Source organism: Antennarius striatus, chromosome 9, assembly GCF_040054535.1.
Source record: "Antennarius striatus isolate MH-2024 chromosome 9, ASM4005453v1, whole genome shotgun sequence".
Taxonomy (NCBI): domain Eukaryota; kingdom Metazoa; phylum Chordata; class Actinopteri; order Lophiiformes; family Antennariidae; genus Antennarius; species Antennarius striatus.
Window position 1 is genome coordinate 13,478,396 of NC_090784.1, and position 26,580 is coordinate 13,504,975.

At 39.9% G+C, this 26,580-nt stretch overlaps 1 protein-coding gene across 6 annotated transcripts in view; it reads right to left on the reverse strand.

Moving 5' to 3' along the window:
- creb5b (cAMP responsive element binding protein 5b) overlaps positions 1-18,033 on the reverse strand; it is a 38,537-nt gene extending 20,504 nt beyond the window's left edge. For 2 of the 6 annotated variants that reach the window (XR_011037044.1, XM_068323304.1), the window contains exons 1-5: positions 17,863-17,911; positions 11,745-11,822; positions 11,240-11,333; positions 9,378-9,496; positions 8,015-8,172 (exon numbers count right to left, since the gene is read on the reverse strand). Coding sequence is in view for 5 of the 6 variants with exons in the window: in XM_068323304.1 (XP_068179405.1) it covers positions 8,015-8,172; positions 9,378-9,496; positions 11,240-11,333; positions 11,745-11,822; positions 17,863-17,892 (479 nt within the window). In the remaining variant the exon portion in view is untranslated. The other 4 variants (XM_068323307.1, XM_068323306.1, XM_068323308.1 and 1 more) reach the window with 4 other exon arrangements.
- Positions 18,034-26,580: the final 8,547 nt, after the last annotated feature.

A 26,580-nucleotide genomic window follows, 5' to 3' on the forward strand; every position in this document is an offset into this window, starting at 1 on the left:
TCCATTCAATTTCTCCCATCACTTTTCAGTCTTTCAAAACTCCTGGAAGCACTTCAAAAAAACATCAAATACACTTCAAATACCACTCTGGATACCAAAAAAGAGGGTGATGAGGAATGAGTAACATTCATTTGGGAGAAATTCTCCATGATGACCACAAAAGTGTGTGTGTGTGGACAATCCTAAATACATTACTAGTTCCTATTTAAAACCCTTAACGACAGTCCTTGTTGTTCATGGCTGCAGTCATCCAAACACCCAGACAACTCCATCTGCATGTGGTGACATCATTTATACAACTGCCACCAAATCCCTGCTAGTAAGAATGTCGATTCCCAGCTGCAGCTACACCCACATGCAGCAATGGCTCTGAGCCGACAGCTTAAAGAGAAACATTCATGGGTTGGTTCTTAATCTGCATCAGAAGAATCAATATTTCCCCAGTTATCTATAACATCAGGGTGAATGGAAGTCAATAAAGCTGTCTTTCCCTAAAATTTCAGATATCGGTGCAAACAAGAAGCATTTAGGTTAACTGTGTTCATCACGCTCATATAATCAATTGACCACAGAGACTGATGGCAAAATGAGGGAGGGGGTGTAGCGAACGGTAAATGGTCCCTCCACCTGAATAAATACCTGTATTTTTCCAGACCTAAATATGTGCATTTATGCTCAAGACATTTTAGATTGCTCCATACACACAGGACTATTACCATCCCAACTGTGTGTCATTCCTGTCTAACATCCCAATTTATCACAATCACACTCATTTAACAGCGTGTATGACATCTGAGCAACGCTGCAAATCCAAACATTTCCACATGGGAAAAGTCAAGAAAGTACAATGAGGTATGCAGTGTAGCTGCACACTACATCAACACAGATTCCCTCCAAGTTTATAGAGTGCCTGTGTCCAAGAGGATGAAATAACAGTCATGAGACAGCAGCGTCGCGATGCTGTTGAGTCTGCACGTAAACGCTGTTTTCCTGGGTCTTTCTTCAGTATGAGGATTGTCCAAAGAGCAAGATTTTCTGAGGGGGAAAAAAAACAAGCAATCTGAAAAATCAATATACAGCTTTAAAAAAAAAATGTCACAAAATGTTGCATTATTTTCATGAGGGATATCTAAATACTACATAGTAATAATGCTGTGTTGTCATGTTTTCCCCAAGTCTTCCCTCCACTAAAGATAGAGCAATAAATTTCACAAACACAGAGCCACCTGTGGCAGTAACTACCATTCAGAGATCAGGCTACAGATGGGTCGCTGTATTGTTGTTGGTCGGGCTCTCGCTTCGGAGAAGAAAGGCTCCTTTGAAGCCTGAGCAGGTTGTAGTCCTGCGCCTGCGAGTTAACAAAGCTCACCTGCAGTAGAAGCCTGAGCAGGAGGGTGAACAGCATGTCCATCAGCACCACACTCACCTAAACACAACCCACTCGTCCTCTGGGAGGAAAAATAAAGCCAGCGTCTGACAACACGTCTTCTGAGGATTATGTCAGTAGATAGCGTAGCCTCACAAGAAGTAAATAGCCACTATTTGTAAAAGCAAGAATGTATTCCTGATTAAAGAAGAGTTCATTCATTTACAAAAAACACACTCAGTAACACTTATCACACATGATATCATCTGTTACAAAAGAAGACAGATTTCCTGCTTCCATTCTTCTTATATGTTGGTGAATGTGATGTTGAGATACCGTGCTGTTGGTCAAACAAAACAAACAATCTGAAGATTTTACATTAGCTCCCGGGAACGTAAGGAAGCCAGTTGTTTGTTTATATTATTGTACTTATATCTTTATTTTTGACCAATGCTACCCCCAACAGTACTGCTGCAAGGTGAAAAACAGCCAAAAATTACAAATATTAAGCCTGACTAAACCTTTTTCTTTCCTCTGTTCTGGCTGCGGTATACTCTGCTCAACTGGTTGTTGTGTTTACATCTGTTTGCATCTGAACACAATATGTATGAGGTTGCACAGAAAATTAGAAGATACATGTCCAGGGTGTTCATGTGTGCATAAGAGCATGTGTGTGTGTGTGTGTGTGTGTGTGTGTGTGTGTGTGTGTGTGTGTGTGTGTGTGTGTGTGTGTGTGTGTGTGTGTGTGTGTGTGTGTGTGTGTGTGTGTGTGTGTGTGAGAGAGAGAGAGAGAGAGAGTGAATAATGACAGGCTGTGGCTCCACTGAGGGGACTGATAATAGCCTGGGCTTTGGGCCCCAGGGGAGAGCAGGTAGACACTCTGCAGTCCTGACCCTGCACTCTCACATTACTGAGTGCCTTGCTCTCAGCCCAACTCTCCTTCACAATCCCCGCCCATGGATCACTACCATACCCCACCACCACCACTACCACCTCCACCACCACACCTCAAGCTTCAGTCCACCATGACATCACTGGTTGGCCTCCTACTTTTCTTTATGAGCCTCTCTTTTACTTTTTACCAATAATATTCTCTTGCTCTTTTTCTCTCTGATGGGGCAGAACTGACAACTGTTCATTGTCCTGCTAATCTTCTAGAAATCTCTTTTGGTACCCTCATGGTGCCCAAGTCTCAACGTCACTCCTTCCGGATTTGGTTGCTTGAACTTACAAATCCTGCACAAACAGTAAGCTCTGCTGTCCCAATCCCCACAGTCCCAACTCCAACTCAAGTACTATAGAGACTTCAATACAAGAGGCCTGGCAGCCATCCAACAAGAGCAGAAGAGGGAGAGAGAGGAGCAGTCAGTCCACTGACTCATATCCTTCCCTTTCTGACTCTGCTCCAGCAATGATGTAATGCTCTTGGCTTTTGGCCCTCCCCCCACCCTGTGCCTGCCCACCCCTAGATATTGTCCCTCCCGCCTCTCCTCCTCTTTCATTTCCCTCTCTTTCCCTCTTTGACTGGTCCAACATCGCTGTGATCACTCCTCTCCGGGTGAAATCATCGTGAGCTCTGGGCAGACATAGCAGCTAGAAACTTTCGAATGTAACCAAAGCAGCCCAGGGCCAAGTTCCAGACGCTCGGGAGACGGTGGTGCAGTCACCATGGGAACGGTGATAAACAGAGAGAGAAACAAGGGCCTCAAACAGCTTGCAGCTGCCTGGCTCTCTAAGTAAACACTACACAGGACCTTCCCCTGATTTACTGCCTTTAATCACTGGTGGGAGGAGAGTGCCATGGGGTTTGGAGTAAGGAAATAATACGAATCTGATCAAATAAATCAGTCTTAATGGGTTACGACACAAGCTGACTTTTATTAGCTGGGTAGGGGAGGGACGTATGCTGGGAGGGTGCCTCAAGCTGAGCTAGGCCATGCCAGGGTAGAGTTGAGAAATGGTGGATGATACTCTGGAGGAAATTAGTGGGAGTGTTGAAGTATTTCAATAATAAGATTCAATAAATAAGATACTGCTGTCATTCGCAGACCACCAGTGGCAAAAAACAGTCATAATAGGTTGTCTGTTGATTTCAAAAAAAGTAAAGAGGATGTCAGTGTATCCCTGTTAACAGTGACTCAGAATGAACGTCCTCGGCACCAGCAGTGTCTTCTTCCAACTTAAACTGGTATCTCTTCAGCAGCACCTGGCCGCTCGCTTTCTTTTCACTTATAATAATTTCATCCTTCTACCGCTTCATCAATTTAAACTTAACAGTTCATCTGCATGTTTTGTCCCTCCTCTCCTCTCCTCCAGCCAGCTGATTCTTGTCTCACTCCTCTGTCTCTCATTCAGTTACATTTTCTCTCGCACCTTAATTCTTCAGATCCCATTTTGTTCGTACTTCCATCCAAACATGATCTATCCTTTCCTTCCCTTGTGCAGACATGTCATTTATCCTCTCCTCTACACGACGAGCCACTGATCTGGAAGAGTACCTATGGGCTCACATACGATACATCCTCATTCCCTCTCATCCACCCTCCTGATCCCTCATTTCCTCTCCTCCATCTACCTCCTTACCCCCTTCCTGTCCTCCATCCACCTCTGATCCCTTTCTTCCTCTCTTCTGTCCACCTCTGATCCCCCTTTTCCACACTTCTCTGCATTGTGATCCCTACACTCCCCAGAGCTGTGAGGCATGTCCCTGTGTGTGAGTTGCTTTTGCAGGAGCCTGCATGTGTGGTGGCCCCGGGGCAGAGATGACACAGCCCCGCTGGAATGAGAGGGAACAGAGTCTGGGCGTTCCTCTACAAACGCACTATTAAACCGACTGCAGTACACAATGAGCTCATCTTAATTCAGCTCAGATGTACATCCTGAATTCTCCCTTTTCAATTTTCACTCTTTCCCTTTATACCTTCACGTAAAATAGCATGATAAACATTTGTTTTTTCTGTGCTTTTAGTTGCTTTCCTCTTTAGTCTACCTGCTACAGTGACTATTGTCCATATTTTCCAGTGCAGTAGGGCATTTGTCAAGTCAGAGCTTGAGTCCTACACTCCAGTATGCAAGACAGGCCTCCCTTCCAAATATTCTGAATGCAATCTAATCATAAACAATAATAAAGGAAGTTTCGCTTCCACTGTCAAGTTCATGAGGTCAAAGTTTGTTTGTGGAAAGCTCAGAACTTTCACTCAAGGTGAACAGACAATCTCTGTTCTGGCACTTGACACAAATGGGTGTGGAAATCAGCACATTTTTTTGTCACAGTTGTGGAAAAGGTTTTATATAGTCCATGAAACTGTAACACGCAACAGATACTGCAGTCAAAGTCATTAAAACAGACAGCACCACTATGTTACCATTAATTACAGTACATTTGGTGCAATGGCAGAAGTACTACCTGTAGACATCTAACAGTGACTAAATATCACATCAAGTATTTCACAAAACATGCATTGGTTTCACTTGTGTATTTGTTTTCTATGCATTTTGAAGATGTGACTATTACCAAACCAAACTGCCTGGCTAGGCTGATGTGATGAGCACAACCTATATTTAAATAAAGGAATTTAACTTTTTATTGTGAAAAAAAATTCTTCCTTACAGAAAAACTTACAGGTGTCAGCCTCCCATATCTTTAACAGGTCTAATCAACCAGCATATCACCAAACCTCTTTGAGAGACACTTTGAGTTCACCGCAAATATATCACCCCACAAAAGCATGCAGACAAACAGCTATTTATGTTACTTCCCTTCAAGGCAAATACAGGGAGTAAAAGCGACTGGTGGCTTTCAGGTGTGAAATATTTTGTGCATATAAAGCAGTATGGGACACAAACCCACAATTGATTTCCTTCAGCGCTTTGCTCAGTGATGTGACAACCAAACTTAAAAGCTGGAACCACAATGAGCAGAAGGGGGGAATTTGTTTAACCTATTTAAATATGACTTGTCAAATTAAAAATGGGTGTTGTGTGCAACTAGAAATGTGTTTTGTGCGAGACTAAATAATCTTTCAACAATTCACAGAAATGTTTGCGACTATACTTTATAACCTCATCTGTTATTTCAACTTCAAAAACTCAAGTACCGGTAAGTATTTCATTACAATAAACAAAATAAATTGATGGGTTTTGCCACACCTGCAAGTATCAACTCCTAACTTAACCCAGTTACTCTTCTGATTTGCCAGCATACATGTACTGAATTCTTCCACTGAGCCTGAATAGAAAAATGTCATTCTTAATGCCTTGTGCCCACAGCCATACCCACACATCTCTTCTTTCAAGTCAAAAAGTTGAGGTTTCCACAGAATGTCATCGCTCACATGGCTTATTAGTGATGTCCAATGGATTTAACTCTGACAGAACTCAACACCAGATGTTTAGAACTGAAAGGCAGAAAGCATTCAAATCTGTTGGACACCACTTCTCTTTGTCTGATAATTACAGCCCTGACATTAAGATCTGTTGGCTGTTTCTTATGCCTGGTTTTAACACTGTTTTGTGTCAGCTCAGCTCCCCAAAGACTTTGTTAAGGGACTCAGTAGAGAAGGAGAGCGAGAGAGAGAGAGAAGGGTCCTCAGGTTTCACAGCTGCAGGCCCAGCTCAATTCTAAAGTAAATGGACTTGAGGAAAGCCAATCCTAATTGATTCCAAGCCTCAAAGCTCCTTAGTAAACATTGTGGAGCAATGAAAATGACTTGTTATCCTAATTCATTGGACGTTCACGCTGTACATTCAGCAGAGCTGAGAAAGAGATAAGCAGATTGACATGACATTAAAGTGATATTCTTTTGTGATTTCCTCTCTTTTAAAACATATTTACTACAGTATGTAATGAAGCGTTGCAAGATTAAAAAATTTATAGGTCTTCAATGGTCACATACCCAAACCAGCCATTCTTTATGAGCACAACTATTTGTCTGTTTCAGAGTAATAAAAACTATAACATTGCAGAGTAATTTGTTTTCTTTGTGGACTGAATATATCAAAGTAATTCAAAAAGACTCCCTTTTCATCGCAAAAGCACAGGAAAACAAATTGTTGGAAATCACAGCTGAGGTTGCTTAAAAAACCCAAGATGCACTACAGGGAACCGCTGACCTGACCTTGAACAGACTCCCTAATGTCCAGTTTGAGGGAACTCAGCTAACCTGTGAACTGTCCAGCTCGCTCTATGTGTGGGAAGTTCCTGTGGAGAGACCAAGTCCACAGACCTTTGGGTTGGCCCTGATGCCTTCCTGTGGAAGCACTGCTTCTTAGTGTAGGGGTTTCCTCGATCCCTTTTCCTAGTGATGTGAAAATTTCCAGATAATTCCTCTCTCGTGTGAACCAACTCATCTCATTTGAGGGTAAGGACAAGTGACGCAAACGAAGCATTTGCAGTGTTAGTGCATACAAGCGCTGCTCTAGGATCTGTTGCGCGTACTCATTCTGTGGGAGAAATGCATCGCCACTTGATTTCCAGATGATGTGTAACATATGTGCAAGTAGAAAACCACCAGTCTCTATGCGAATCGGTGAGAGATTTGTGGGCACAAAGCACTGTGAGGAGAAATGAAGTGGCGGGTCTGTGCTTTACCAAGGTGAAGAGTTCTTATTGACAGGTAAACTCAGGTGAAGCAGGACCAGCGAAGTGTCTGTTACTAGCAGTGATTGCCACTCCACCGAGGGGATGAAATTCCAACCGTGTCGTCGACAAAGAGCCTGATGGAGTGTCACTCAGGCTTAGAGATGGGCCTCCCATCCAATATTCACTAGCTCCTCAAGCTGTAAGTCTACACAGGACTCAATGCAACGCTGCCAGACACAGTCATCTTAATGTCTAACTATCTTGGCACAGATCTGGTTTGTGGTGACAATGCGCTTGCCAAAATTTGAAGGTAGTTGAGGTTAAGGGACGACGATTGAGTTCAGTGTATTTTTGAAAGAGGAAGAAACGCCCTTTTGTCATAATAATAAGGAAAGACCTTATTCTATAGACCCTAAAGGGTGCAGATATCCACATGACAGGCAGCATTGTTCATTATATTACACAGTCTGCATATTCCTTAACCACAAGCAGAGCAGGTAAGTAGCGGAGGAGCAGACGAAGATTGTGGTTAATTTATGCCCTGATGTTATTATGCATGTGTAGGATGGCAGTGCAGAGAACAGACGTCTGAGGTTGTGGTTGACATTCCCATACAGTGAAAAGAACTATTTTGGAGCTTGAAATGCTAAACCGTTATAAAAGCAGTCAAGGCTGAGGCTACAACAATGACCTCATCGTGTCCTCTGGGATCTTTTTTGGCATGCTCCTCTGTGGGACAATGCTGAATGGACGGCAAAACATGAATCGCCTGCCCCAAACACACTGCTCCGATTGAAACAAAACACTAACGTTACCTTAGAGAATATGGAGGAATGACAATCAGTACAGACACAAAGGGACTAGGACAAGCCTGAGGCTGTCATTATAATGGTCAAACAACTGCGGTGAGAGGATACATTCTGATATAAACACCTCTCAGATCATTTTCTGTCTGTCAGCACTTCTTAACAGCATCTCTAACACTCAGTTACAAAGAAAAATATGACATATCCGAAAAAGATGCAAAGACAAAAATAAAATACTGTGCGTTTCTTTGACTTACTCACCCTATCTGTCTGTTGGTGGATGGAGCCTGAGTGATGACAGAGCTGGACTGAGGAGAAGGCAGGGCCTGCTGGATCACTATGCTGGTATCATGGTTGGACATTCGTGAGTGGGAATGCTGGTGCTGGCCTTGGCCTGTCTGGCCATGCAGGGTGATGTTCTGCAGTGAGGAAGGAGAAAGGCAAAGGGGTTCAGACTCTTCTACCTTCTTCTAAGTCATTGGAATTTTTAGCATGACTTAAGCATCTACGACTGTTTGGCCTAAAGCTTCAGTGGCTAATGAAGAACCAGACTAACACCTATAGGCTTTTCAGAGTGTAGATGGAGACACATTGAGAGTTTAATGAAGACCGAGTTTCTGATAATTATTTCTTTTTTTCTTTCATTGTTTTTTACCTGTGACGATCTAATGACATACACAAGCATAACCTCTACATATTAAACTACAACATTAAGAATAGAACATTCTGATGCTAAAGTGTGCGTGAATGAACTGAAGACCAGTGTGGAGTTTCAAGCATTCACTCTTATCTCTACTTAATGTGCTATGCACTCCTGAGAGAGTCTTGCTCTGACTCGTCTCCATGCTGACTTTGCAGAGCCTCCCATCATAAACCACACAGGCTTGGGAGGTCAGACAGGGTTGACCTGAGCACAGACAATCTCCAGCACCAAACCACCCAGACAAGAGTAACAGCAGCACACCTTTTCAGACGTTAGATAAGCAGTCTGTCATGTAGTGATTTCACAAGTAAGCTGACCCATGTTTCAGGTGAATCTTTCACAGCTTCAGGTTTGACTTACAATGCATAAATCATAACGTCTCCTGAGAAACGTCAAAGTGTTGCAACTTTTCTCACACATGAGGAACTACCGCCAGGACTTTCATTGTACCCACGAAAAACTGTCTCAGGGATCTGTCTTTACATCTGGGAAGAAATAGGACTCCCTCCCTGAGAGATGGCCGGCTGTTTGAAGTTACAGGTGGAAAACTTGATCTTTTTTTTCTCCTCACATGTGGTGGATGACAAATCTTCACCTGCTAGCACCATTCGTAAATGTCAACAAATGTCAACGGGGATCAAGGTCACTGTAGTGTCTGTGGCACCACATGTAAATGCAAATGTGGCAGAAATGTTGTGGTTGTATACATACCTGAGGTCATCTGCTTATTAGCAAGTAGACCCAATGCCTTTACATGAAGTGTTACGTATGTATTAAAAGTGTATTTAGCAGCTCATAGGGTAAGAGCAGCTGTGAGTCACATGACTGATGCTAACAGTTCAGACCACCTGGCCTAACCACGGGCAGAGGATGTGGCTTTGTGTTGACCAAGCTCTCTACATGTTCTCTACACTATCGTACCTGTTTGCTGTCTTCTTCTTGGGCCTTGCAAAACTCCTGCTCAATGGAGCAGTCTAGTTCACTGAACAATCCCACCTCTTCACAGTTCTTCAAGAAGCGTGTTGGTGTGGGGGTTTGGTCTGGAAAACAAGGTTTTCAATTTTTACGTTGAAACCTGACTACTGTTAATAACTCCTTTATATCAAGTTGTAAATAAATCATGATAGACAAGCAACAGAACAGCATGAAAAATATCGAAAACAACTGCCTTTAGCACATCATGCATTTGGACTGCAATTGTATAAAACTCTTCATTATTTAAAAATGAAAAATAGTAATCAGAATCGCAATGTGCCAGGGTTAAAACTGCTCAACTATTGGATGGCTGTTATTAATAGGACTCAATTTAGACATACTGATAATCGCATAACAGCTTCCAAATTATAAGTGAGACAAAAGTAAATACAACTCTATATCACATTTGTCATGTTAACAAGAAGAAGATAACATATTTGTATTAATATCACTGACCTTTATGTTTCCTTTGATAGGGATTTTTAAAATGCTTTGCTTTTTAGGCTATTATTTATTTATGTGGACCAAAGCTGTATTGAAAAAAGCAGCCAGTGGAGATCTACACTAAAATTGTAGGGTAAAGAATACACATTACAGCTTTATATTAGAAGTGAGTTTGGGGAAATGTAGTCTTCATTCTCGTGGAGAGATACTTTACAGCCCCATTTCCACTGATAAAGTACAGATCCCACATACCGAGTGGGGGTCTCAGTTGGTGAGCTCAGTCATGCCCCAGTATGCGATTTGACATTGTGGGGGGTGCAAAAAGATCAGGTTTCAGACAGTTGAAGGTGATTTTAGGATCAGGCTTGTTTCAAAAGCTAAAAGCATACTTTACGGTCTGTTTATCCATTCTGGCTAGACAAGGGATTGACTGAAACTTTCATCATGACCCGTGTGCCCAAAATACAATTTTTGTATTTCATCTCAGAATGTGACTGACTCTATGAATGGCATTTCACCTATTTTCTTAGTTGAAGATAGCAAAGAAAAGAAACCTCATAAAGTAAAGTAAGCTTTGGTTTATGATCAATTAGTCATAACCAAACAACAACCTGAACAGATTAGTTTGAAGTGCATGAGGTTGACTTAAGGTCAGTGTAGTTATTGCTATATCTTAAAGGGTATTTCAGTTCTTGTGGCCTGTTACCATGTGTCTGAGCTGTAACTTGCAGTAAGCACTGATTAATTTAAGGTCTTTATAAGAGAAATGGCCACAGTTGTAACTTAGTCAGAAGGTGATAAGCAGATCTGGCCTAGAAAATCTGATCCCGCCGTCAACTGGACGTAAATAATAAAGAAGACACAATCTCGGCGATGTGGCTAGAAGCTCATACTGTTGCCCTGTAAAGTCTGCCCATTTCTGGGAATGCAGATCTATACTTATGGATTGGCCTTGCAGTTTAAAATCTATAACTTGGTGTTTCTTGTAACAGTAGATTAACATGCCAATCATCACGTCACTGGGGGCTCGTACGCCCCATCATTCATAAAACCATCACCCACTCTTTCTAACGCCTTATCATCAGTAGACTGATGTTCACCCGTGATGACGACACACCAGAAGAGACGCTCATCTTAACATGCTGATATCTCCACCAGAAGTATGAATAAGTGTTGAGCAGAAGGGTACCATTTGATTTTCTTTACTGTTAACAATTGGTATAGACATGCCAAAAGGTTTTCTTATGACAGTCAGTTGTGTTTGACCACAAGTCATCAAGGAACACACTTGAATTACAATGAACTACAATGTCTCTGTGACTGCTGAAGCAGTGTGTGTCTGTACTGATACAGCCTTAACTCACCTGATAACATGTTGTCATTCTTTATGGAAGGAAACTTTAGGGTCATTTCATGTTTGTGTCGATGTATCATCAAATGGTCCTCTGTGGGGAATCGCTGTTGAAATTGTAGAAAGAAACACACTCATACAACGATGTCTGACCACAAATAACTCAATTTAAAGAGGGAATCACATAAGAGCATATGGTGTGATCATCAGAGTGTTGTCTATTAATTTTCTTACATGTTATAATTGATCATTTTAGAGCTTTCTTTGCTGTTTGTATGTGACTCAGTACCAGTGTTCTCTGTTCATTCCTTATGCTGTAACCTACTTTCTCAATGACCACATCTTCATATTTCAGACAGATGTGCGCACACATAAGCACACACACAACCACATGCGCGCACACACACAGGCTCACACAAACACACACACACGCACGCGCACACACACACACACACACACACACACACACACACACACACACACACACATTGCGCTGTGTAATTTCTTAACATACACACCTGAGAACAGCCAGGGGCATTGCACACGAACGGCCTTTCCTGGTCTGAGTTCATCACTCTGGCCACCTTCTCATAAAACTATAAAATACACACATGCAGACACCGTCACACACAAATATATACACACACATGCACGTATGCGCACACACACACAAGAAGAAAGGAAGGAGAGGAAGTCAATGCCCTGAGTTTCCCTGCCAGCATCCAAGAGGAAAAATACACTCATTGTGTGACATAAAATTGCCAGTGCACCTGAAGCTGTTAGTTTCAATACTAAACCTACAATTTTTAACACTACAATATTGAGCATACACTAAAATGACATCATGGATACATTCTGGGCTTTCAAGTGCTGGCAACACTGTTAGCAATTATCTCAGTAAAACTTTCATCTCAAAAGCAATGAAACAAATCAAAATATCTACAGTTGGATTACTTTATTGTTCTTCTTTTATGTATTACATGCAATGATATGGACAGCTCTGAAGGCGTTAAAACAAATTTATAGTATATTTATAACACAGTGGAACTTACAATAGGGAGTTTATAATGGCTTCAGCTTTTAAATTTGGAGGGGACAACGACATGATCGATGATGTTGGAAATTTTCATTGAAAACCAGTTTCAACAAGATGTTCAAATGTTTATTGTCACTACAGAGTGGCAGAATGTGGTTGAGCACATGTGGTGGTGGTACGGCAGATACAGTTATACCCCAGTGGTAATGCATACACTTTATATTGCATGCACTTAAATCTGATGAAATATCATCATTTAATTTTTAAGCAGTAGTACAACAAGCATTAAAACACTTTAAGACATTATTCGGTTGGTATACAACAAAAAATGTGGTGTCAGAGCAGTTTTGTATGAATAATGAACCAAAAGTGGGTTTATTTGTGCTGAGGAAACGCACAAGATAGTTTTAAAGCTTAAGAATAAGGGACACTATATCCGCTTACCTGCAACTAGTCATATAGATAGATAGATAGATAGATAGATAGATAGATAGATAGATAGATAGATAGATAGATAGATAGATAGATAGATAGATAGATAGATAGATAGATAGATAGATAGATAGATAGATAGATAGATAGATAGATAGATAGATAGATAGATAGATAGATAGATAGATACTGTATATACTTTAACAATCCCAAGGGAAATTCGGGGTGACATCTGCTCACAGAGATACAAATAAATACACATACCAGTGATGAAACTGGCACCGACAAAAAGCATAATGACGTAGTTATACAGCAGAAAGAACAAGGGAACCTAACATAAAAACGAAGTGTAGGAACATGAAAGAATTTTGAGATGAAGACGATGTAGGATCAGAAGGATGGATGAACTGAGTAGTGAACCGAGCTGTAAACCGACACTAAGGACCCCCACAAAGTATCCCATATATACTGTATATATAAGTGCTTTTGTAAGTACCTGTCATTTGCAGTACAGTCATAATAGTGCATGATGTGCAACGGTTATGTTGTTTTAGGTTAGAAGCTGAAAAAACTTTCCTAGGAGAAAGAGAGCGCCTCACACCTGTGCTCGGCTGGAAAAATATAAACTGAAACCAGAGACACATAAAAAACTAAGGGCCAACAAATTCTGTATGTTATCCTCAATGTGTGTTTGCAGAAACTAAATCATGCACAACAACAAAATGAATGCATCTTACATTCTGCATCAGAATATATTGAAAACAGCCCAGCTATATTGATAACAGGATCTCAGGGAATAAAACAACAACAGGTGGATTTTAAAAGCTTCTCATGATCAAATACAGGGCAGTGACATGCCATTAAAAAGCTTTGATGTGCACAAGAATCAATTATTACATATGATGCATGAGACACCTTTCCGATATTTAAATAGTTAAACCATAAAATTTATTGAATATTATATAACTATTAAATACAAGAACTTCTATTGCAAAAATGTGTTCAATTATTAGATAAATTGTATTTACATTGTTTTCTATGGGGAAAATGTCAGAGGCAAAAGCTATAGCTGCTCTTGAAACCAGAGTCATCATGATTGTGGTTCATAGTTACTTTGAATAATGACTACTGTACACTCGTCTTTAGTGGCCAAGTACTGCCAGCGGAAACTTGATTACGCTTTTGTTTTGCATATTCTTATGATTTCTTCATCTAAATTATCATTTCAGTAATGATACATTTCATTTAACTGAAGCAGTGATACTTATTTTTATTTACACATTAAACATAATTTGACTAATTTATTTAAATAATTTTTGAAGAAAAAACTGGATAAGACTTACCAAATAATATTACAGAAAATACATTATTACAGGTATACGGCGCGCGTACACACACACACACACACACACACACACACACACACACGTTCCTCGTTCCTAGGGTGGTATCTGTGTCATCCTCAAGCTTGGGTCCTCTACCAGAGGCTGGGAGTTTGAGGGGTTCATTTTTGTGCTCGCTGATGTTCCTGAGGTAAGCTGGAATAGTGTTGGGGGTTTTATTTGTAAGCATTATTTGTTTCTCTTGTGTCAGTTTGTTAACCATCCTTATTATAGAGGAGCAGGGGTCACTTGCTGGAACAATGTACAGCACCTTTCTGACAGATGTCCTCAATGACATGACAAGGCATTCTACAGCACAGCTTTCAGAGACCATGTGGAGCTCTGAGCCAATACCCCGTTCAATAACGCAAAAAACTGTAGAGCTGAACAATCAGAACTTTTTGCATAAGGCTTTCAGAAAGAGAATGGTCTTTCAAAATTAATACAGAACATCTAAAACCCCACGATTACACAGGTCTAGAGTGCCTCAAGCTTGGAAGTCTAATTTTACTTTAAGCCTTTTGACTTTTCATTTTTTTTACTTTTAAAATTTAACAAGAGAAGTGAGACTTTACTACTAATATTATGCTTTTGAATTGGGAAAGTTGTTGCAAAAAAAAAAAAATCCCTCACAGCTCTGTTTTGACTCTACACAAAAAATAAAGAAATGAAGAACTGTAACAACATTACTTCTGCTTTTTTCTTCTGACTCATGCATCTACTGATCCAAAACTAATCTCAAAAAGAAATGTTTCATAGAGGTCTGTTGAGACTAACAATCTAACCATCAGCACAAGGTGCATTATTTGTTTAAAGTATGGACTTTTTATTAAAGCTGGAATGTCTACAGTTTCACAGCAGCAATGCTGTTCTAAATCATGACACAAATCCCTGACCTGTCAACAATATCAGTTCGTGAAAATACATGAAATTTAAGTCTATGTCACGCGTCTTGTGCTGAGAATAAATACCCTCATACACCGTGTACATGCATGTTGTTTTCACGGGCACCGGTTTCCTCAAGCGCAGTCAAAGCACTGAATGTTGTGTTATGCTAAGCAGTGCTGTTTTCCTAACAGGCTGTACTTCATAACCAAGCCTGCAGAACAGAGTCTGGACAGGGTCTCTCTGTCAAAGAGCAATGAGTCCTGGTCTCTCTTTCTGTCACCAATTCACTCTGTCTGTTGTACAGGGCCCCTGAAAAATCACCTGGTTTCCTTTGACACAACAAACATAAGCAACTCCGCTGATTCTAACTCAAAACCTAACCTACAGATCAAGGATAACGGTGAATACCACTGTAGAACCAGGACATCAAGAAGCCTGTCACTGATTATTCCAAACCGCATTTTTATCTCAAAGTGACGTACTTCTTGCTAAATATATGATTGTTCTTGCCGTGGTTGTTTTCATACTTGATTATTGAACATATTTATAACCAAATAGACCCTTCAATAAAATCTAAAATTGTACAAGAAATCATCACGAATGACAAAAAATAAGAGAAAAGGGGTGCCCCATAAATGGATGGATGCAAAGATTGGACTTTTACTACTTTTTTTTTCAAAAAGAGACTTGATTAATTCATCACATTTACCAGGAAATGTAAACCATATGACACATATCATAATTAAATATTAATTCGATGAATTCCTCTGTACGTTATCCAATAGCTTTCACACTTCAAAATTACCGGAGCATATGACCCTTTCCGTGGATGGGACAATTGGCTCTCATTTGATAGTGATGTTTTAGTTTAACAGAGGAAATTTGGTTACACTTTACATTAACTATATCCTGATGTGTGCGAGGGAAGGATTAGGCTATAGCGTTTGATTTCAAGGGAAGCAGGGGGAAAATTCTCCAGGTAGAGACATATATTAGAATTTGAACAATATGGCAAGGAAAAGAGGGGTAGGGGTGCAAAGGCATATGGGGTTAAAGCAAGCCCAAACATGCACAGCAATTTAAATCTCCAACTCCCAATAGACTGGGCCTTTGACAGCCCAAGTTCAAGGTAGGATCACAGTGATCCCTGGGGCAGAAAACACAGCCTTTTTAGTTGAGGTCCTTTCTAACATTCTGCTCTCAAACTCAGTTTGTAGCAAAAACTTTTGTATGATGCAAATCTGAAGACTTATCTCTTCCACAACATGTAAACACATCACGGGAAGAAAAATGACCCATTAGAGGGTTACTGTGACTCATATTATTCCTACTGCTGAAAGTTTTATAGGCTTTCTAAAAAATAAAATCCAGACTAATAATTAAACTGTGACTTTGGTTCTAATTTCTCTTATTTGCACCCCTTCAATCATTACCAGAGCATTGTTCATTTAGAGTACAACCACTAAAATCTTTAGGTCTCAATTTATCAGGTACGACTTACTGGACTTTACTACAGCTCTGAAAAATATGGAAAAACAGAGATTTTTTAAATAAAGGTTGATCAATAAAACAAAGTTAAATGTAGTCACTGACTTAACAGTCGTTGTTGTTCTGTATTTATTTTCATGAAATTATTGATATTTTATGGTGCACTATTCATTTCCCTTGACCAGTAGAATATATTGAATGTCAGATTTTGATACAGCCGAGAAACTGGTGCGTTACTTATTTTATGTGTTAAATCCAATGGAACTCAAAAGACACGAGGATTTTCATAAATTTTTCTTTAAGCAACAGTTCTCCCAGTTAGAAAGTGAAAAATGAGCTTTAAAAAATACATGTTTCAAACTTTTTGTCAAACTGTTGCTTTCATATAAATGAAATTGATTACACTAAAGCAGGTCTGCGATACGGATCCATTATTAACAGCATCTTCTGAAAGCCCATCTCACTCTGCATTAAATAATATAAACACATCATCAAACTTAAATAGCTTACCTTATTATCATGTGTCATTTACACAGCCAATTAAAAGGGACACAGTAAAACTGGAACTGATCTCAGGCATCGTGCAATGAGGAAGGAGCAGTTATTGATAGTGTTGTCACATAAAAATAATGACAGCGGAGACTAATCAAATGATTAAAACATCTTTCATTTCTTCAGGCCGTAAAGCGCGCCTCGTCAGCACAACCTTCCTGAAAGTAACCCTGAACGTCTCAATCCTTAATCAAATATCGACTAGCCTGCAGAATGACGTCATGTTAGGCACATATCTGTTCAGGACAACATACATTCTTGAGAACAGATGAATCACTCTTCCCTTTTCTTTTTTTTTAAACGACACTAATACCAAAACCACCACCACAAGCTGGGTTTTTCCAGACGATCACTGGTGAACCGCAACGCGCGTAGAGTCCGGAGCGCACCGGTGATACACCCGGCACTGCGAATCCCGATACGGGACAGCATGCCGACGTCTCAAGGATCCACCACCGAGACTTTAGGGTTCATAGAAGAACCAGGGAGGCACGAAAACGAAATGTATAACTGAAGTCCTCGTTTGCATTGACCTGTTCCGTAGTTTAGAGTCGGGTTCGGGATGAATTCCTGCAGACTTGTCTCCACTGCTGCCTGACAGACCGAACAGCAGCGGCGGCACTTGACTCCACGTTCAACTTCATCCATTAGTCAACAGACAGGCGACCGACGCGGGATGACAACGCGCTCACTCGATCAAAAGTAGCGCAGACCGTTAACTCGTTTACTTGCGCATATATATGAGTTGATAACAAGAAGAAAATACACCATCCTGCTCCCTGAAGCAAACGACATAATGAAGTGGCTGCATGAATAAAGAAGAAGAAAAGTAACGAGGAGCGCCTTTAACAAACAAACCTGCAGAGGCGCATGCACGACCCTCTGCATGGCGGTAGCGCGTTTCCAACTCACCAAACAAGTGTAGAAAATGTGAAGCAGTCTCTCAGAAGAAACCACGTTGGACTGAGAAAAGATTACAATACGATCTATTTAGAGAAGCATAACGTCACCCCTGGGTGACGTCACGTGGGATTCCTGAACTTCTAAATCATTGCGGTCCGCTTGGAGGCGGCGCGAGAGGGGCGGGGTTTCGAAATGCACGCCCAGAGGCATGAATGCCTGAGTGGGTGTGGCGCACACTGGCTACCCCGCGCAGACAAATTAACCATGCAAATAAGCGAGGTGTAGAGGATCTCACAAGTGTTTTATTATAAACATTTTAATCTAAATCAACTGGGTGTAAAAATTGGATTCATCTGCACGTTTCATTACATGAGACTTTGGAAATGACATGATGGACTTCAAGTCCAAAACTGTAAAAAGTAAAAAGGCAGATTTTTTCTAAACACTTTTCAGTGTTAAGAAATAGTCACCCTTAAAATACAATTCACAACTATTTCGATTTGTTGGATTTGTCGCAGAGGGAAAAGCGCAGGTGTTACTAATATTCATGACAAATGATCTGTTGCTCTTGCATGGTCGTTCATCTTTGCATGTGAGCTGGATTTGATTAGGACGATCAGATTAATACCATTGTCCAGAAAATATCAATGATGTTCTGTTCACCAGTGATGTGAATACTAATTTCTTGCATTGTTTGCTGTGATGCCAACAGTGTGGTGAGAGTCTGACAGCTCTGTAGCCTGAGGGCTAGAAAGCAAAAGCAAAATTTGAATGTGTTTCAACCTCGTGTTTCTTAGGCCCCTTCCACACGATGCCGCAACTTTTTGAAAACGCAACTTTTTTGTTGCGTTTACGCCTTCCGTCCACACGACAACGCAGATATCCAGAATGAAAACGCAACTTTTTAAAAACGCTGGCCTAGGTGGATTTTTTTAAAAACACTGGGTCTGCGTTGTCGTGTGGACGGAGTATCCGCAACTTTTTAAAAACGCTGACGTCTTGCCTGCGACGAAAACCTCTGTGACGTCTTATTTATGGGCCCGTGTGTTGTGACAAAAAAACACGGAGGATTCCTATTGGATAAAATTTGACTCAATACTGCCACCACATGGTTTGGCATGCTTATAGCCATCTTCGAAAACGCACTGGTGCGTTTACATGTGGACGGAGATTTTTTTGAAAACGCTGTCGTGTGGACGCGAATCGTTTTCGATGCGTTTTTTAAAAGTTGCTTTTTCAAAAAAAAAACGTCATCGTGTGGACGGGGCCTTAGTTGTTCCCTCAATGTGTGACGAAACACTGACGTGAACAACCTCGTCTGTAGACAAGACACATGAAGTCTGATGGGACTGTTCACACTTCTTTCCTATCAGGGGGGATCAATACGCATCTGATTTAGGACCACAAAGGCTATGTGGACGTTACAGGAGCCACTGTTCAGCTCTGTTCTATTGTGTTACATTTTGTGTTGACAAAATTTTCAGTGTGAACATATCCATCCTGTGGTGCAGCAAGTACACACACTGATGTTTGCATGGTTTATCTAGTACATCAACAACAAAAAGAATCAGAGTTGTGAGTCAACTCCTGGTGTTTAAACAGAGATGGATGTGGTGATAGCAAAGGACATTTTGTTTTGGAGGACAACAAACACTTTGCTTTCTCACACAAATTGCAAACAGCTGATGATCTTTGTTATTGTTGTCATCACTCCTCTCTGGTCATTGAACTTTAGTGCATTGCTGGACCTGCCAACACACGTAGATGCAAAAAACTAGATAAATTGTAATCTTTCCGATTCATTTTTCATTGATTTGCATTGATTGATTTGATTTGATTGCACTGATTTGTTGCAAATGTTTTATTTTGTTGTTGAAACAGTCCTGAAAAAAGTCTGATTTTGTTACATTATGACAAAAAATTAAACTAAAATTGAAATTGAATCACCTCATTCTGGAAATGTAAATGGAACCTAAGTACCACAGCAAACCAGCATTAACAGAACTAATACACTGACAAGGAACCAGCCAACTTAGTTTTATTTCTTTACAAATGTGATGTGCCAACATATTAACTACAGATTAATTAAATTAAAGATTAAAGATTAAATCTAATTATTCATCCACACTCTTCACTCTTTTTTGCATGTGGTTACAGTCTTTTGTTAGTCATGCATACACACATAGTATTTGAATACAGGCCCCTGAACACAACACACTGGGGGCCTGTAGGCATGCAATTAATAACACTTCACACAAACAGTAGGGGGAGTCAGAGTGAGAGGTCGCGCACAGGGGATTGCACCCCAAATGGGCAGCTTGTGGGGGGGCGGCACCTTGCTCAAGGGCGCCTCAGCAGTGGCTGGGAGGTGAGCTGACGTCTCCCACCGTCAGCTCACACTCTGAGGGACGTCCTGGTGGGAGAGGGATTTGAACCACCGATGGCTGGGCGATCCGTCTTCAAAAAATCTGCTCTACCGCTGAGGCACTGCCGCGAGCCACAGCATTATTAATGCTGTTAATAATAATAATGTGTTATGTGAGTGCAGTGCATCGAAGTGCATTAATCCTCCAAATGGCTCGCTTGTGTGTAAGACAACAGCTATTATCACAACGAACACCAGCAATGATTGTTTGCAGTCTCAGCTGTCACTATCAGAAAAGTTTGTATTTCTCCACCTTCTTGTGTGACTACCAGCAGTACATTTCATCAGTCTTTGTGGAAGACACCAGCCAGTAAAACACACTAACAGTGTGACTGGATGTGTTTGTGCAAAAGAAGACAAAGAGGTAGGCGGTCCAATCATTTCTTCAAAGTGACATGAAATTATTGCAGGGCTACTTACACTCGAAGTCAATTAACTAATATCTCTTTGTGTCTTAAAAAGAGTTTTGACAAATGCAATAAAAAGTAATGGGCAGGAGCTGGGCTTAGAAAATGTCTTTAAATTATCACAAATCAATGAACCTGTATCTTTAAAGGCAAACAAGCCCCACATGATTTCATGTTTCACATCATAAGAAATACATATTGGGCAATATTTTCACTTTCAGGGTTTGTTTTTGTTTGTTTGTTTGTTTGTTGGGGGGGGGGGGGTCCGTCCATGTGTGGACATTTTCCTGTGTGTTGCATATCATACAAACTACATGTACTGGTGTTATCAAATCTTTGCTCATATATTAACCAGAATGAGAAGTTTTACAATTTGTACATATTATTGTGTATTTTGTTTCTTTGGAAACCTGAATTTTAAGGTGATGCTTAATTGTGGTAATATTATCTGGAACATATTTAGAAAACAACACATAGGTTCACCAAACTGTTCACTATGATAAACAGTGGGAAGAGGTTGGAGGAGATTCAAACATCTTTGAAGTAGGAAGCATTAATGTTGAAGCTTCGTGTCACCTGCTGGTGCCAGCTGGCTGTGAGTTCTCCGGCCACAGACACAGATAGTGAAGCCATCCTCGGCTCCAGGGATTAATGACTCTTCACACTTTGAGAAATGTTTACCTCTCGTCTGTGACCACACCACTAGACGCACTAAGAGCTCTGTCACTGAAACAATAATGCAGTCTGAAAAGCCACCATAACTCAGGGCTTCTCCGCCTCTGTCTTTTAACCAGAGCTTTAATCAACGTTTATGACATCCTTTTGTCTCTTTATTGCCAATATATTTCCCCAACCAATCCAAACATTATGCTCCCAGAGGAGCAGACTATTACGGTTGGAAAGAGCTGATACAGTTTGGGTCAGTGACCCACACTAAAGCAGATTTGATCTATATTACACTAAACCTTTTATTATTATGCCTTTGTGTGAGGCTTTTGAGAAAGATCACCTTGGGAGAATTAGCAGCAGTGAGGAAGCTTTGTTGCAGAAAATGCAATAGGTGACAAAAGTCAAATAAAAGTGTCAGAAAGGTTTTCAATTTGTAAACGCAATATGAAACTTCTTCAGAAAATTTTGCTTCAATTGAAGATAGGTGTTCAAATTATTTAAACCATACTATAAAATAGTATTTAGTACAGTTCTCAAGCAAAACCTCAAGAAAAGAGAATGTGATGATGGGCTCTCAGAAACTATAATGCATTTCACATTCAACAACCAAAAGGTAATTTTTAAAAAAAATTATTTATTTTTTTCTCTATGAAAAATAAATTTACTTATTAAAGTGCAACATTTCATGAAAGCTATAAGCATTTCTGTGCAATTTTACACAACTTTATTAAAAGTTACAAAAGAGGCATCTGACAAAATCTGATTACATTTTATTTAATGGAAAAAATGTTGCTCACAGCAAGAACTTTCCAGCATAGCTGGGAAAAGCTCCAGATAAGTAACTGAAAATGGATGGATGGATGGATGGATGGATGGATGGGATTAGTTCTGCTTCTACAGGATGCAGTCCGAGTTTCATTTTAATTTGTCTGTATTTAGTTCTGATGTTTCTCACAATTTTCTAAACTGAGGAAACCAAACTTAATCTTATCAAATTTTACAAGCATGCTGATGTGGCTTTACTTTCTCCGGCAAAAAAGAAAATACATCATGCATCTTTCATTCATTTTCATTGACCGCTTCATCCGCTTACGTGGGTCACGGGGAGCTGGAGCCTAACCCAACTGTCTTGCTGTCTTGGGGCATTATGCGGGGGAAACTCCAGGTGCGATGCCAGTGCACCGCAGAGCTACACAGAGACAGACAGAGGCACACACACTCCTACGGACAATTTGGAACAGCCAATTAACCTGAAGTGCATGTTTTTTGGAGGTGGGAGGAAGCTGGAGAACCCGGAGAGAACCCACGCAGACACGGGGAGAACATGCAAACTCCACACACAGCGGGACTCGAACCCGGACCCGCCTTGTTGTGTGGCAACAGCACTACCCACTGCACGACCGTGCCGCCGAAAATGTGTCAATTGTTCACAAAGACAGTGAGACAGTGAGTTAGTTCAAGTAGGACAATAAGTCATATATTGTTAGGTTTCCTTGCAAAATAAAAAATAGCATCCACTATATCATAAATGCTCGGTTTGACTGTAAAAACAGCTTATTTGAGAGTAGCCCTGAAGATAAGGTGTGTTCCAATATTTACATCCTTTAATTTACATAATTGCCATTAGACTACTCTAAATAGTAAGTCACCTGTCTTTACTAAACTACAAAACCTTTACAAAACCATTGCCAGACTTATATATCATTTGATTTCTCAACTTCTGAGGAAAATGTTTCAGGTGTTGACTATAAAGATCAGTAAGTATGACATGCCGGGTCAGACCACAGTATGACCGTATGACAGTTTTGACACTGGTTCTTCAGATTCTAAAGTTGGTTGTCAAAAATATGAATATGGCACTTTTTAAAAGGGAAAGTTTTAAAAGGTGATTTTCTGTATATTGTTCTGTACATGCTGTATAAATAGCTTCTAAGAAACATGAGAGTTACTTCACTCACTTCACTGCAAAACAGCCATATATAGTAAAAAAAAGGTATCAGGTTGATCCGAACATAATTTTACGATATGAATGGGAACTTTGTTCATTAAACAATCTTGCAGTCCAGACTTGTGTCCTGAGACACCAAACATTGCCGTGGAGCAGTGCTGGAACTGGGAGTCTTATTCAACTAAACAAATGTGCTGGGAGGTTCTTGTTGGATAACCCCAGTGTCATTCCTGCACTCTAACACTCAACCTTTGTAACATTTACAGTACATTCAGCAGATAGTGAATGGTGCTGCCTGTGTGATGACTCTTTGGATTTATAACGGTGTAGGATGATCTCCTCTGTGCTCTGCATTGGTGGCTAAATACATCACTTTTTGACATCTGAATTGGGCTTGTGCATGTGCTCAGACAGGACTATTACGGTCATTTGTAAAGCCATTTATAATTGTTCTGTGGCTGGACTTTGACGATGTCTCATATAAATGATATCAGAACAATCGCTTTAACCCTTTTTACGACATTATTTTTATTATTTTATTCTATGAATAATATTTTGAATTAATTTGTGAAGCAGTATTGTTATTTCATCTTTGAGAATTTCCCTTAGCCCTCAAAAAGTTAACATCTCCCACAAAACATGATATCCAAAAATGAACACAAGAATGATTTGGATTTAATATAAACTCTAAAATGAATGTTTGTGCTTTTAAAATGTCCACATTGCGGGTCATGCATGGGTCTGTAGCGCCTATCCCAGCTGGCTTTTGTATTTGCTGTAGCTTGTGCAACAAATTACCTTTCAGTGACGATAACATTAACATTAATGGGTGGTAACAGCTGGAGCATAATAATAACACGTTGTATTACTCATCAAACATAATCACCAATAAATAACTGTGGATATGTAATTCCAGAATTTTAAGGTAATGGTAATCGTCTTTTTTCTTTCCATTGATGCACGGATATATTAAATATACCCACTCCATGCATCATCTTACAGTTACATTCTACACATGGTTTTTTTCTTAAATATGATTCTATTATCTCCTTTCCTTCCGTAAAAAATGGGTTAAAATTATGTTGTTCAAACTAATCCTATGTAACATTTGTTTGTCTTAGTAGGATTTGCGCAGTAGTTTCTGACATTGTGTAACAATGCCGGAGGTGCGTGATATTTTTTAGCACACTCCTGAACGACTTCATCAAAGAGCAAACATCAGCTGCAGTTATCTACTGAACAATACTGCCACACTGTGGAAGTAATGTTTTTCATTTGTATGTGACAACACAACTGAAACTTTATCACTGGCATTCAAATGATTAAGAAAAAAAGATAATTGCCTCGATCGAAGAGGTCTTTTTTACACGCATTCGCTTGTTTTATGTGGGGGTTTTTTTGGTCTATTTAGTCAGAAGAGGCTCAGTCCAAGAGTGCTGAAGACATTGTGATTAAATTGTTTGGAGATGTGGGGTATGGGTAGATGAGATTTACTTAGTGAAGTGAGTCATCCAATCATCTGGATCCAGAGTTCTTATAAAATAAATCTTTACCACAGCAGGATAATGGTAACAGAAACATTTTTGCTTCTATCTTCAAAGATAATGCAATGGAAAAATAAGACAATGGCATCCTCATAAGATCAACCACACATTAAAACATAATCTGGATCCAATGTAATGTAATACTCTGGATCTGATGATCCATGTTTAAATAGGGCCAAAAAAATGTCATTACTATAATATAACTGAGTATAATGCTGCACACTTACAATTAAGGGTCGCTGAAACTGTACTGATTTGGTTTGGATTCAGATTTAAGAATCTGAAGATCGTGAGATGTTTATGCATGAAACTAATAATGGTACGATAGCATCTCTACATTTTAGGGCCATGTTGTATGGTCAGTGAGTCAGTAAATACTATTAGAAGGATTTTGCTTCAAATGCACAACAACGACTGGTGGAAATGCAGAAGACAAATTTATTATGAGGCAGAGGTCAGTACACAGGAAGACAGACAAAACCAGTCAGAGGTGTCCTAAACATGAGGCAAAAGGCAAGGTCAGAAAACAGGCAAGGATAATACACTGAAAGATAATGACAAGACTATGACAGTAAATATTGGTACAGAAGCAAAATGCTACTATGGAGGGGGGATGAGACAAAACACAAATGTGGGAATATAAGCAGGACCAATGGAGAATGACTGGACACAAGTCACCATCAGTGTATGTATGTATATATGTATGTGTGTATATATATATATATATATATATATATATATATATATATATATATATATATATATATATATATATATATATATATATATATATATATATATATATATTCCAACTGTTCCAACTGGAACAACATCTACCTTTAACAAATTAGTGGTAGGACCACTTTTTAAAAAGTCAATATGTGTGTACATATATGACAGTCTACAGTATATATAAAGGTAGTTTACACTTGTAGTACTAATATTTACTCTACATGAGCACTTCGCAATAGAATATAGTCCCACTAAGCATCTTATTTTCCTCACTCATTCATTATTATGAGGTGACATGTCAGAGTGATTGAAGTGGGTTTTCCGGTATTAATTCATCCACTGACACTGTAAAATCTAGAAGAGTCAGCTGGACTTGCCTAAGGTTGGTTGAAGATGTCTCACCTCTCATCAGGGCGGCAGTAGTTCAGTCCACAAGGATTTGGCTGGAGAGGTATCATTTCACCACCTTAACACTGCTGAGGAGACCTTGAGCAAGGCACCAAACTCCAAAATTGCTTACAGGGCGCTGCCACACGACTGCCCTTCACTCCACCATCTCTCTTTTACGTAATTGCATGTCTAAAGGCACATTGTGTGTGTGTGTGTGTGTGTGTGTGTGTGTGTGTGTGTGTGTGTGTGTGTGTGTGTGTGTGTGTGTGTGTGTGTGTGTGTGTGTGTGTGTGTGTGAGATGAAACCACCAAAACAATAAGTCTGATTAAGAATTGTTACCATTTGTAAAAGAAAGAGTTGTTGTCCTGCTCACCCTTATGTGAGCTGATATTGTGAGCTGCATTCAGGTAAGAATTCAGTGAATTCAGTGAGCCATTTTGACATTAAATGGCTTCTTTAACTTAATTTACAAATATACAAAAACTTTAAAAACATAATTTACAAAAACTTTAATTATATATATTTTTCAGAATTGTCATATGTTACACACGTTTTAA